This window comes from Vidua chalybeata, chromosome 15 (assembly GCF_026979565.1).
Source record: "Vidua chalybeata isolate OUT-0048 chromosome 15, bVidCha1 merged haplotype, whole genome shotgun sequence".
In the NCBI taxonomy this organism is placed as follows: domain Eukaryota; kingdom Metazoa; phylum Chordata; class Aves; order Passeriformes; family Viduidae; genus Vidua; species Vidua chalybeata.
The window spans coordinates 16,158,153-16,170,342 of record NC_071544.1 but is presented as its reverse complement, the minus strand read 5'-3'; the positions used below and the strand labels follow the sequence as shown (position 1 = coordinate 16,170,342).

The 12,190-nt window shown below is 57.3% G+C and overlaps 1 protein-coding gene across 1 annotated transcript; it reads right to left on the bottom strand.

Moving 5' to 3' along the window:
- Nucleotides 1-4,315: 4,315 nt before the first annotated feature.
- On the bottom strand, nucleotides 4,316-5,851 carry NKX2-5 (NK2 homeobox 5). Its single transcript, XM_053956812.1, has 2 exons — nucleotides 5,557-5,851; nucleotides 4,316-4,923 (listed from the first exon to the last, which is right to left on the bottom strand). Exons 1-2 carry the CDS (start codon nucleotides 5,849-5,851, stop codon nucleotides 4,316-4,318), a joined length of 903 nt encoding a protein of 300 aa, XP_053812787.1.
- Between the last annotated feature and the right edge of the window lie 6,339 nt (nucleotides 5,852-12,190).

The following is a 12,190-nucleotide window of genomic DNA, read 5'->3' as shown; positions in this document are numbered from 1 at the left end:
ATTTCGTGTTTTGGGCAATAACAAACCACCCAGGAATGAAAAATCGGGCTCCAGCCTGAAAGCCCATCCTTTCTCTCTTTGGAGTGGCATTTTAAAGGTGTTGATTCTTCTTAATAATCCCCATTAACAAGAAATCACTTACTGCTGATACTGATCTAAACTGATGTCAGTGAGATGAATTAGGGGCTGGGGAGAGAGGGTTGTTGATCTGTTGTTTTCCTGCCGAGCTTCCCAGGAACATTGGAACACTTAATTCCTGCCAGGACCGTGTCCTGTTTTCAGACTCCAGAGAATAACTTCCGACGTGAAAACCCCTTGAACTTAAGGAATAAAATTCTGGCACTTTAGGAGCTGCACTGGTGTTTTTTTTTTTGGGAAAAACAATTACTTCAGCTCCTACAAAACTGCCACAGGCAAGGGATTTGGTATCAGTCCCTTACAGCTGACAACTTGTTCCTGTACAAATTCTGTGAATTCCAAAGGGTTTGGATAAACTTGCCATGTGCAGTTTGTCTCGAGAAGACTGAGCTGCTCTCACCCTATCACCTTCAGGTGGAGCTGGGGCACTGAATTCTCCAAAAAAAAAAAAAAAAAAGCTGGGTTTGAACAGAGCCGTGAATGCCAGTGCCAGGCTGCGTAATCACCAAAAAATCTGAGGGAAGAGATCAAATCCAAGTGCAAATCTTATTAAAAGCTTTTCCCCTACACCCCTTAGCATGCCCCCGGGCACTGGGAGGATCCCTGATTTCAGATTCCCTGGGGAAACGCCAGGATCCTGCACTTCCTCGGATCGACCTTTCCTAAGCACAGGCTTTTCGTGCAGCTCTGGAGATGGGAAACGCTCCAGGCTCAGACAGGACCTGGCCAGGTTTGATACGTGCGGGGTTTCTGGGCCTTTCAGAGGGCTGGGCTCACAGCCCCGGTGCTTCTGGAAGTCCTGGGGGGACCTTTTGCCCCCGCCTGACCCCGTGGGCTGAGCTGCTGTGGAGCTGCAGCTGGAAATGGGGCTGAGCTGGAATAGGAGAAATGGGGTCTGTGAGCACAGGGAGCCCCCTGGTACCAGCGTGCTGGGGGTCCTGATGCCTTGGGAAGGCTGGCCTAGAGCAGAGGCTGGACAGAGCTAAAGAATAAAGCAGGGATTTATTAAAAGGCCTCCATGGATCCACCTTGGGCAGCACCAGAGCCCAGCCAGGGCTGCACCCAAGATGAACCAAAATGGCACAAAATGAACCCAAGATGAACCAAAATGGCACAAAATGAACCCAAGATGAACCAAAATGGCACAAAATGAACCCAAATGTTCCCAAAATGCACGAGCGCTCCCAGGGGCTCTCACTGGGATCAGCTCTGCTCCATTTGCACCTTGCAGTTCATTGTCCCATTCCAGCTTTAGCCCATGCAGTCCCATCCTGCTTGTTTTTCTCTCTCCAGCCCACGCTGTTTGTGCTCCTGGGCCTGAGATTTGGATCATTTGTCCTTGGTGCCCAGCTGGAGCAGGAATTGTTTTGTCTCCCTGCTCTGTGCACAGAGCTCGCCATCCCCTGATATGAAGCTCAGACCCACACCCTAAAGCACCTCAGAATGTGAAAAACACAAAAGCTGAAATCTGAGGCATCAGGTCCTTCCTCCTGTTTCTCCCTGCACCTCCCATTCACCCAGCTAATGGAAGGTCTTTAACCGTGGCTGCTGTGCCCTGGCAGCGCTGCCCCCTGGCCTCAGCCAGCTGTGCTCGTGTCCTCTCCTAAATCACTTTCTGAGCCGGCTCCAGGGCTCCAGCTGCTGCTCCGAGCCCCCTCTCACCCTGCCCTGCATCTGCTCGTGCTGCAATTCCCGCAGGAACAGGGGAGCCTGGGGAGGAGGGGAGTGTGTGAGCAGGAGCTGTGGGACATTCAACCCTGCTGGGAACGAGCACAGTGCAGTCCTGGAAATCAGACCAGACCCAAAGCTGGTGCTCAGAGCAGCCACTGCAGGGAAAATCCCACTGGACAGTCGGATTTCTTGATAGCTGTAGCTCCGAGTTATTAAGAGAGGAAAATAAACATGTTTGGAGAAAATAACGGTGTCTGAGGAAAGGAAAGGATGTGGGGAGTGTGTGAAAAGGGTTCTGTGTTGATGTGGGGAGTTACTTTTTCCTGTGGCTTTTTCTGAAGTTTCACTGCTGTCTGTCTTGTTTGCCCACTTAGAGAAAGGCTCTGCTTAGGGCCGGTTTCTGGAAGTTTAAGTTTCAGCTAACTCTTAATGCCTGCCCCCATGGAAACTCAGGACTTGTCCTTCTTTTGAGGGCTCCCCGTGTGCTCTGACCCTGGCCGGGCTCTGCAGTGGTGACAGCAGGAGTGGCATGGTGGCACCATTGTGACCATTTGACAGCTCAGGCAAACTGTGGCCCCAAACTGTGACTGCCCCCACCACGCATCACTTTAAACCCGGCTTTCTCCTGCCCCTCTCCAGCCTCTTTTCCTGGAGTTCTTGGGACACCCGTGGCTCTCTTCAGGCAGGGCGTTTGCTCTGCTGCCTCTCTCCCATCTGGATCCTGTGTCCTCCTAAGGCAAAGCCCTCATGGAGCCTTGGATGGTTCCAAACGAGGGGAAGTGGCCTTTGCTTCCTTCTGCCTTGCCCAGGTGCCCTGTCCCCCTGCTTCGGGCTGGCAGACTCGGGTCCCCTTTGTCACACACCCCATGTCCCGGTGGCTCTGTGGGACGAGTTCCCCGAGGCAGATTCCCCTCGGGACGAGGCCGAAGGTCCCTCTTTGCCCAGCCCTGAGCCCCAGGCGGGTCTGCACTCCGCTCTGCATTAGGGGCTTGGTGGGCAGCACCCGGCGCTGCTCTTGCGTTCGCAGGGACTGGAAGGAGGTGGGAGCTCCTTATCTGTGCAATCCTACCTCGCGGGGTGTGTGGGGTTGGGAGAGAGGCTGCAGGCAGCTTCCATTCCCCGGCAGCCTTTCATCCTCTGTCCCAGGGCCACAGCCACCCTGTCTCCATCCCTGTTTACTGATGGGGCCGATAGGGCCGAGGCAGGAGGGGTTGCAGGTCCCCCTAATCGCCCTGTCACCGGCCGGACAGCCTCAGACACTCTCAGAGGATGTTGTGACTGCGCTGAATTACAATGTTTGTTGTTTCTCACTCCCAATAATTGACATTTGATAGCGACTACCGTAAAAGCGGCCGAGGGGCTGGGGCTGAGGCAGAGGAGAGGCAGGAGCCGGGCGCTGGGGAGCCCTGCTCGCTGTCCCTGGGCAGTTTGGGGACAGGCGGGGGGTCCTTCGCGCCTCTCCCCATGGGGACAGGATGTGCAGGAGCTGTGGAAACCTCCCGCGGATGGGCTGGCGGCAGTATGGGGGCTTTGGATTATGACTTGGGGTGTCGGCACTTCTTCTTGCAGTGATTTCTGCACAGGCAATAATAAATCAGCCCCGAGCTCCCGGAGACTGGGAACGGGGACACGGGCCGCTGCTTAGCCAGGCTGGGAGCTCGAAAAGCGGCTTTAAAATAATTTTTAAAATTCCTTAAGATACAAATACCATTTGCAGGCGGCAAAACGGGAATGCCAAGCGCACGGGCGGGCCACACAAACCCGCGGAGGGGGGCCCGGGAGAGCCCCCGGGCCGGGCGGCCCCGCTCCCGGCGTGTCTGGGATGCGCAAGAACGCCAGGGACGCCGAGGTTCAGCCACTCTCTTTAATGACAACTCGCTGATCTCCGTCAGCTTGTACAGCAAAGGGCAACACGTACGAAGGGGCGGACAGTGCATTTCCATGCTAACTCACGTTTTAGTGCAGAACCCTACGGGACCTCGGAGTGTCTGTGTCCCTCGGGAGTCTGTCTGTCCTCATCCCTGCCCAGGCCGGCAGTAGCAGCCTTGCAAGGGACACCTGGGGGTGCCGAGATGCCGAACTGACCGAACAGCGGGGACCGTATGGGAAGTGCAAAAATTAAATGTGGATGACAATAATAATTAGTATAGAGTAAAAGTTAAAAAAAAAAAAAAAAAAAAAAGAGAGAGTTGCAGGGCTTGGCTGGGTGTTGTTGGGAACAAGTCACGCGAAATTACCGGCTGGTTTGTAGGAAGGAAGGAGGGGAATTATCAGGGTGAAGACAGGGGTGGAAGGGGGCCGGGAAATGCGGGCATCCCCGCGCCGGTGCTTGCTTGGCCCCGCACGAAATACCGAAACCCGCCCCGTCCACGGCCACCACACTGGTGAGATCCGCCGGGATGCTCCACTGAACCGTCCCCAAGCCTGGAAATGTCCCGAGCCCGGCTCGCAGGCGCGGCCGCAGCCCCTCCAGCCGCGGGGGCAGCGGGCTGGGTGCGGGGCGGCTCTACCAGGCTCGGATGCCGTGCAAGGTGGAGATGCCCGCGTTGCCCTGCGGGATGGGCGTTTGCACCGAATTCAAGTCCCCCACGCCGAAGTTCATGAAGTTGTTGGCGGGCGCCGAGGGCTGCATGGGCTGCATGGAGGGGTAGTTGCAGTTGTAGTTGGCGTTGCAGGCGGGGCTGTTGTAGTTGGTGTACGCGGGGTAGGCGTTGTAGCTGTAGGGGTTAATGCTGACATTGTAGGGCGAACTGTAGGGGGAAGATTCCCCCAGGCAGGGCTTCCCATCGCGCACCAGCACCGGCACCGCGATCCGCCGCGGGGGAGGGATCCCCACCATTTCCAGCGTCTGGTCCTGTCTCTGCCTTTTGCATTTGTACCTTCGATTCTGGAACCAAATTTTCACCTGGGTGGAGGTGAGCTTTAGGACGTTCGCTAGATGGTCCCTCTCGGGGGCCGAGAGGTATTTCTGCTGCTTGAACCTTCTCTCCAGTTCGTACACTTGGGCTTGAGAAAAGAGGACGCGAGGTTTCCTCCTTTTCCTCTGTCTGGGGCGCTCGGGATCTTCCAGGTCTCTTTTCTCCTGCTCCAGGCTCTTGTGTAGGGAACACAGCTCTGCAGCAAAATAAACGGGCGAAGGAAAAAAAGGGGTAGGAAAAAATCGTGAAAAAAATTTATAAATCAGTATTTAATACAGAGGGTACAACGAGCCTTGGCTCTTCCTCGGCCTCGCAGGCCGCTGTGGCCACTCGCTCCTGCAGCAACGGGACCGGCCCGGCCCCGCTCTTTAGGTACCTCTGCAGCAAATTTTCCGTCTTTTTTGTTTGAAAGCAACGGTGCCCCGTGCACTGATGCGAGTCCCGCCCGCCTGTGCCCCAGCCTGGATTTATCGCTCGTAGCTTTGTGCTGAAACCCACCTCGACCCCCCGAGCGAGTCAGGAATCGCATTTGTCGCCTGGTTCCTATCCAAACGCGAGGCCTCGCGTGTCACCCTGCAGCTCTGCCCGTCCCCTTGGGGTCTCCGGGCCGGGCTCAGCGGGACCCTCCCCGCGCTGGGGTCAGCCCCGCTCCCGCAGGGCCCGCACGGGATAAAGATGCTGCCGCTCGCCGAGCGCAGCCCCGCACTGTCCCCTGTCCCCCGCAGCCCTGGGGACCCCCGGCCGAGGGTCCAGCCCCGCTGGGGGATCCCCGTTCTCCTGCCCTCCCTTGCTCTCCGAGCCCCGCGCAGGCAGCGGCACTTGGCTTTACCTTTCTTGTCTGCCTTGGCCTCCTTGGCCGAGTCCATCTCCACGTAGCTTTTCACGTAGTAGGAGCCGGGGAAGGCGGCCGTGGTTTTGCCGGGGGGCGGCTCGGGCAGCTCCTCCCGCAGGTCGGGCAGGGCCGGGGGCTCGGCGCTGAACGCCTCCTGCTTGAAGGTGGCCAGCATGCAGGACGGGGAGGCCAGCGACGCCAGCTCCATGGAGCCCAGGCCGCTCTGCTGCTGCTCCAGGTTCAGAATATCCTTCACCGAGAAGGGGGTCGTTGTCACAGGGCTAGGAAACATTGCGGAGGACAGCGGGGCAGCGGCCGCAGCCCAGGGTCATGGAAAAGTAGGTGGGGAGCAGCCAAGGTGGAGCAGTGGTGGAGCGTGGGCTCCCGGAGGGGGCACATAGCATTCCCGAGAGTAGCCCTGACTTGTGCACTGCGGCCAGGTAGGAGCGGACCATAAGGCGAGGGAAGGAGGGACTAGGCAGTTTTTGGGTGACTTTAGCTTTCTATTGGCCAACATTGCGGTGATGGTATGAGAGATGCAAAGTTCCATGTCACCTAATATAGTAATACATCTCAAAAACAGCTCCGCTCTTTTAAAGGGGCGGCACTGCATTTATCCAGCTTTGCAGCGGAGGGTTTGTTCATCCATTTGAAACAAAAAAAAAAAAAAAAAAACCAAAAAACAAAAAACCCAAAAAAAACCAAAAAAGAATGGCCTAATGCGTACAAAGTCACTATCTGATGCTATCTATCATACAGTCAGATTAAATAAACAGGCCGGGAGGAAACCATCAACCAAATATGTGCTGATTTAATATTTTTTTTTTAAGCGAGAGAACGGAGGTTTCGTTTTTAGTATTCTGCAATATCCGATGGCAGGAACTAAAAAACGGGAGTTCACTGCTGTGTGAAGCGCGCTCAAGGGGAAATCCGCGCTCAGGGTTTATACAGATTTTCTAAAGCAGCACAGTGATTGCAAAGTCCAGCTGACAGCAGAGACCCTGAGCAGCCCCTGCCTGGCTTTGGAGAGGGAAATGCCGATTGGGTTTTCCTCCCGTTTGTTTGTAAAACTTTCAAACAAAAATTGCAGCACTGTCTGGGGGGGGAAAATTTTAAAAAGTCAATCCAAAACAAGCGCGGGTGAAGGTCTTGCAAAATCCACAGGGGCAAGAGAGGACTAAGTAAAGCAAGGGGCCGCGGGGCTGCTGTCCCGGCCGGGTCCCCGCAGCTCGGGTGGGCGATGGCCCCGTGTTCACGCGGCAGAGGTGGGGCTCATTCATTTAACTCGCGTGGAGCCGCTGAAATAAACCTTAGCTGCAAAGTCGCAGGTTGCGGAGGGGCGGTTCAGGGCTCTGTGGGTTAGGGGGGGGCGAGAAAACAATTAGAAATAAATAAAGAGTCTCCTTTAACGCTCCAGCGCCCGGCTGAGAGAGGCACGGGACGGGCTCGGTGGGAGCAGAGCAGAGAAACCCTAAAGGGCTGCGGTGAGTTTGGGGGGCCCTTGGCTGACAGGGGTCACAGCTGTGCAAATCCTTTCTCTTCCCGCAGGAAGGGACCCTCCGGGGCGGGTGGAGAGGTGAGCGCCTGCCCACCCCCAGCAGGACGGAGCCGCCGCTGTCCCCCGGGGTTTTGTGTCTTGGCACCCCCGGCTCTCTTCCGGGGAGTTGAATTTCGGATGTTTTTGCGGGCGGTGCTGCCCGGAGCCGCAGCATCCCCGGCGCTGCAGCCGCTGGGCTGTGCTGGGAGCGGTTTGTTGGCGAACCAGCCCCGGATCTGGCGATGACAGTCGGAGCGATCCCTGAGAACGGGGGAGGCCTGAAATATTGCGATTTAATGAGGGGAGGGGTCGGCCAAGCGGCCAGCTCGATCTTCGCGGCTGCGTTTCCTGCAGGCTTCCCTGGGAAATAACTCCGGGGGATGGATGTTCCTCTGCTGCAGGAGGAAGGGTGAAGTGCCCCGGGAATGTGGAGGCAGCCTCGGGAGAGGGGCATGCGAAGGTACTTTGCAGAGTGTTTGTGGCATCCCTGGCCCTCCGCGGGCTTTCTGAACCTCGTTGCCTCCTTTTTATTACGAGCTTAGAGGGAGAGGTTAGATACGGGCTGAAACAACGAATCGATCCCGATCCTCCCCAAGCCCAGTTCGCCTTGGCGTCATCCCCATCCTGCGGGATGGGAGAAGCGGCTTCCAGCCCTCCCTTCCTTTATCCCGGGCCAAAACGCCCTTCCCGGGTCAGGCTTGGAGCTCGCACGGCAGTTCCTGCCCTGGAGGTTTCCCTGTGCCCGGGGAACCCGGCGGGGTCCGGACCTGGGCCCGGAGCGCATCCCGGCGGGGCGGGAGGTGCCGGCCGCCAGTCCGGGATTAATTGAGGATTGCCGGGCTCCCTCCAGCGCCCCGGTCACACGGCGGCTGCCGATCGATGTGGGCCCGGCTGCAGAGGGTGGAAGTGATTAATTGAACGATAAGCCGGAGCTATCATTTGGAATGTCATTAATGCGTCGGGGAGACATTCATTGGAGACAGACAGCGTTATCTCCGCTTTATCTTCAACAATGCATCACTTTTAATACTGCAGTTTAGAAACAAATGGGGGCTTTAGCCTTAGCCCTTCTCTTGGTGTTTATATTTTTGGAAGAATCACAACTAGTGGGAGTCCCGGGCTCGGCCCCCTGATAAATGAACATTAGCACTTTTTAGAACTACTGTATCAACAAAAAGAGCTGCAGGGCCGCAATAATTGGTGAAAAAGCAAACACTCCGCAAAGAGAGGCCAGGTCTGCTCTGTGTCCGGCTGATTGATGAATAAGTTACTGACGTAGAGCAGCTCACGGACTTTCCGGGTCGGGGCTCAGCACCCATTCCTCCCCCCTTTCCCACCCCCTCTCTCCCTTTCCCGGGGCTCTCCAGCAGCCCGCTGAAGCCAGGCTCCGGCTGTCCAGCATAAGGGACAAAGGCGACAGCTTCCCCCAGCTCCGGACACTGCTCGAAGCCCGCAGGGTCCTGCCCAGCCCGGGGGGACCTGCCCGGGTGTCCCCGCGGCTGGGGGCCCCGAACTCTGCCGCATCACTTCTAACTTTTGCGGACACGTTTTTGATCGCGTTTAAATAGCATTAAAAAAAAAAAAAGGGGGGGGGGTAAAGCGAGCCAGGACCCCGAGGCGCGCCCTAAAACACTTTCTGCAGACAGACCCAGGCCCCAGGAGTGTAAGTGGGGGAGACAGAGTGAAAACTCGCTGCTATTTTTTCTGGCTGTCAGGGGAAAGTGGGGGTGTCCTGTTCTGTCCCCCGCTGGCTTCGCTCTGTTTGCAGGTTGCTCTCGCTGCCCCCTCGGGACTGAGCCTGCCCTGGCCTCTCGCAGGAGAGGGTTGTCGCCCACAGCCGCTTGTTGCTTCTCTCCGGGATTGCTAAATGTGATTAATGTTGGGTTTAGTGAGGGTTTTTTTTTCTTTTTTCTATTTTTTCTTAAAAAAAAAAAAAAAAAAAAAAGACACCAAAAACTTTTCCTGCTGAAACCAACCAAACAAAGAGAAAAAATTCCCAACCCCGCAATTAGCTCCAGAGGGCACATCCTCTGTCTCTCGGAGCTTTCGACACCTCGGACTGTTTAGAGAGACAGAGATGGTACCTTTTAAAAAAGTTTTCCTCTTAATCCCAGTCGGTTAAGATGTCCAGAGCCCCCTCCCGTTCTAATTCCCAGCTATCTCCCGAGGACTCTGTTTATACCTCGCCAGTAAACGCTGGGGTTTGAAACCTTGTCACTAATTGAGTGCTAACACTTCAGGTGCTATAGATTTGTTAAGAGCCAGTAGTCCAGAAATAGCCTATTAGGGTTTCCTTGCGAGAACCGGTGCCAATCTCCCGCTTCCCACCGTGGCGCCGGGAGCCGCCGGGACCCCGGGATCTCCGCGGGTCCCCGAGGGCTCCCCAGAGTCCTTTGGGCAGTAATTCTTTCCAAGCCACTGGGATGGCTGCAGCGAACCGGCGAGCCCCGGCTGAATAAATGCTGCCGGCGGGATCGCCGTGCGTGTCGGGGTCCCCCCGGGGCTCCAGGAGGGCGTTTGAGGGCTAGCGGGGCCGGCTGGGGCCAGGGAAGGTTTTGCTTTCTCTCCTCTGGAATTCTGCAGAGAGGAAAAAAGGCTTCGGAGCTGTCCAGGCACTCCACTCCGCCGCAGCTAAAACCTCCTTTTTTTCCTACCTTTTTTTTCCCCCCTTCAGTTCCCCCATTTAAATTTTTTTTTTTTTTTAATTTTCTTCTTTTTCCTTGGTCCTTTCAAGCTCTAACGAAGCTCGCCTTTTCCGGCCGTCAAAAAAAAAAGTTTGGACCTTGAGGCGAAGCCGGCCTTGGAGATGGGCCTCTCCTGTGCCCGGTGCTCGGGATCGCTGCGCTGCCAGCCCGGGGCTTCCTGCGGGACAAGCCCGGTACCGGGCGGCCGGGCCGGAGCCAGGTGGCCCCTGCCACCGCCCCCGCCACCGCTGCCGGCTCCCAGCCCGCCCCGCCGGGCATTTAGGAAATAATCGTGCCCCTTCCCTCCGTGCGAACCGGAGGGAGAGCGCGGATGCGGCCGGGTGTCGGGGCACAGCACCAAGTGCAGCAGCCGGGCAGCACCACCGAGCCTTGCCTTTCTTACAGGACAATCGGGGCTGAGCCCGGTAAAACCTCTCCGGTGCTGCTTCGCTTTGGGCGCCCCAGCCCCGCTCCCGGGCAGGCCGGGGGGGCGCGCCCGGGGCTGGCCCGGTCGCCTCTTTCCGCCTCCATCGGTGACTCGGGTGGGGTGATTCGGGCAGGAGGACTCGGAGAGCAAATGCCTCCGTGGAGTTTCCCCTCCTGCCCTGGGCTCCGTGCCTGGAATCTGACAATTCAGTGGTTCTTGCACCTCGGGTGCTGGAAGTGTTTTCCCCCCGTGACTGAAGCGAAAGCTGGGAGCTGGACAGATAAATTAAAAGCTTTAATTTTACCCTGCCTGTAACTTTTTTTTTTTTCCCTCTGCTTGTAACTGTGCTGGGTTCGCTGGTGAACAGAGAGCGATGGGGGAGTTCTCCGACCTTCCCGTCGCCCTCTCCCCGTCCCCGGGCAGCGGCCGCGTTATTTGCTCTTGTTTCGGACCCGCCGGTTTTCTGCGCTCCAGAAAAAGTTTTTTTACGCGTCCAGGTAATCCCCAAAGCGCTTGTTCGTTACGTTTCCATGGGGAACACACTCAGGGCAAGAGCCATACTGTGTTTTTTAGGGAGGAGGAATTAAACGACCGACGAGACTTTGATGTGACAATGCTTTGTCACACGCGTCCCGCGGCCGGGACGCACCGGTGTCCCGTGATGGACAGGAAAACAGTTTCAAAAACGAAATACCTTCCGAGCACTGGAAGTCTGGGCTGCTTCGAAGGACAAAGCTCTAAACACGGCGGGGCTTTGTTCCCATCCGCCTCCCGCGGGCAGAGGGGTCCCACCGGCACCGGAACGGGAACGGTGCTTGGCCGGGAAGCCCGAAACTGCCGCAAGATTTCAGGGTGTTTGCGGCTTGTCTGTCCGCACGATGCTTTCCAGAGGAGATAAAGGTCTGACTTCTCGGGTACTTCCTGCTGGCCGTGTAAAATCCGATCCGTCTTGCGATGTCACCGTGCGCGCTTGGCGCTGCTCGGGAGCCCCGGGGGGGCCGGGCCGGGCCAGCGGGCAGGGCCGGTCAGGGGGAGTCACGTTTAACATGAGAGGGTGTTCGGGCTTTAATTTGTCTTAAAAGTGTTCTGTCCTCGCCCGCACACACCCGCAGAGGTGAGGGACCGGCCGCGTTCCGGCATCGCCCTGCCCGGGGGTGCCGGCTCAGCCCGGTTTCGCCCGGGGACTGCGCGTCCCCCCGGGGCTCCCGCAGCAGGATCCATCCCGGCCCCTACCCTCTGGAAAAGCCCCTTCTTGAGGGATCAGCTCCGCCGAGACGGATGGCAGGATGAACCCGTGTGACTTGAGTTACAGAGCCCTGACCCCCGGCTCCTCTCCGGCGTCTCCCGGCCGTGTCCCCTTTGCCCCCAGGCTGTGACCCACAACCGGAGAGCCATGAAATCGGCTGTCCTGGGGCAAGCCGCGGGCGGGAGGGCTGTGTGTCCCTGTCCCCTTCCCTGTCCTCTTCCCTGTCCCCTTCCCTGTCCCCTTCCCCGTCCCCGCCGAGCTGTCCCCGCCGCTCCCGCGGGGCCTGCTCGGGATGGCCGCTCTGCCTTTCCTGCCCGTCCCCTTGCTCCAGAAAAGCGAATTCTCGCTTCGGCCCCGCTGCTTTTGCCGCACTTGGCGCTGGGCTGCCCCGAGGGAGCCTCCCCGCTGCCCTGGGAAATGCTTTTCCACTGCCCAGGGTGAGCTCCTGCTTGGAGCGCCGCGCCTCTTTCAGGTAATAATAAATAATTAAAAAAAAAAAATCACAACAACCCCTCCTCAAAACCCAACACCCCCTCCAAATTCAACAAACCAACAACCACTAACATAAAAAAACAAATTAAAAAAATGAAGAAAGGAATACCCCCCGCTACCACGGAGCTCTCGGACCCGCGATTATTTTTGCCCTGAGATGCGTTTGCAGAGCCGGTTCCTCCTTCCCCACTCCTGAATCCCGCAAACGGCGGCACCAGGAAAAGCTCAACCCTGCCGGAGCAGGA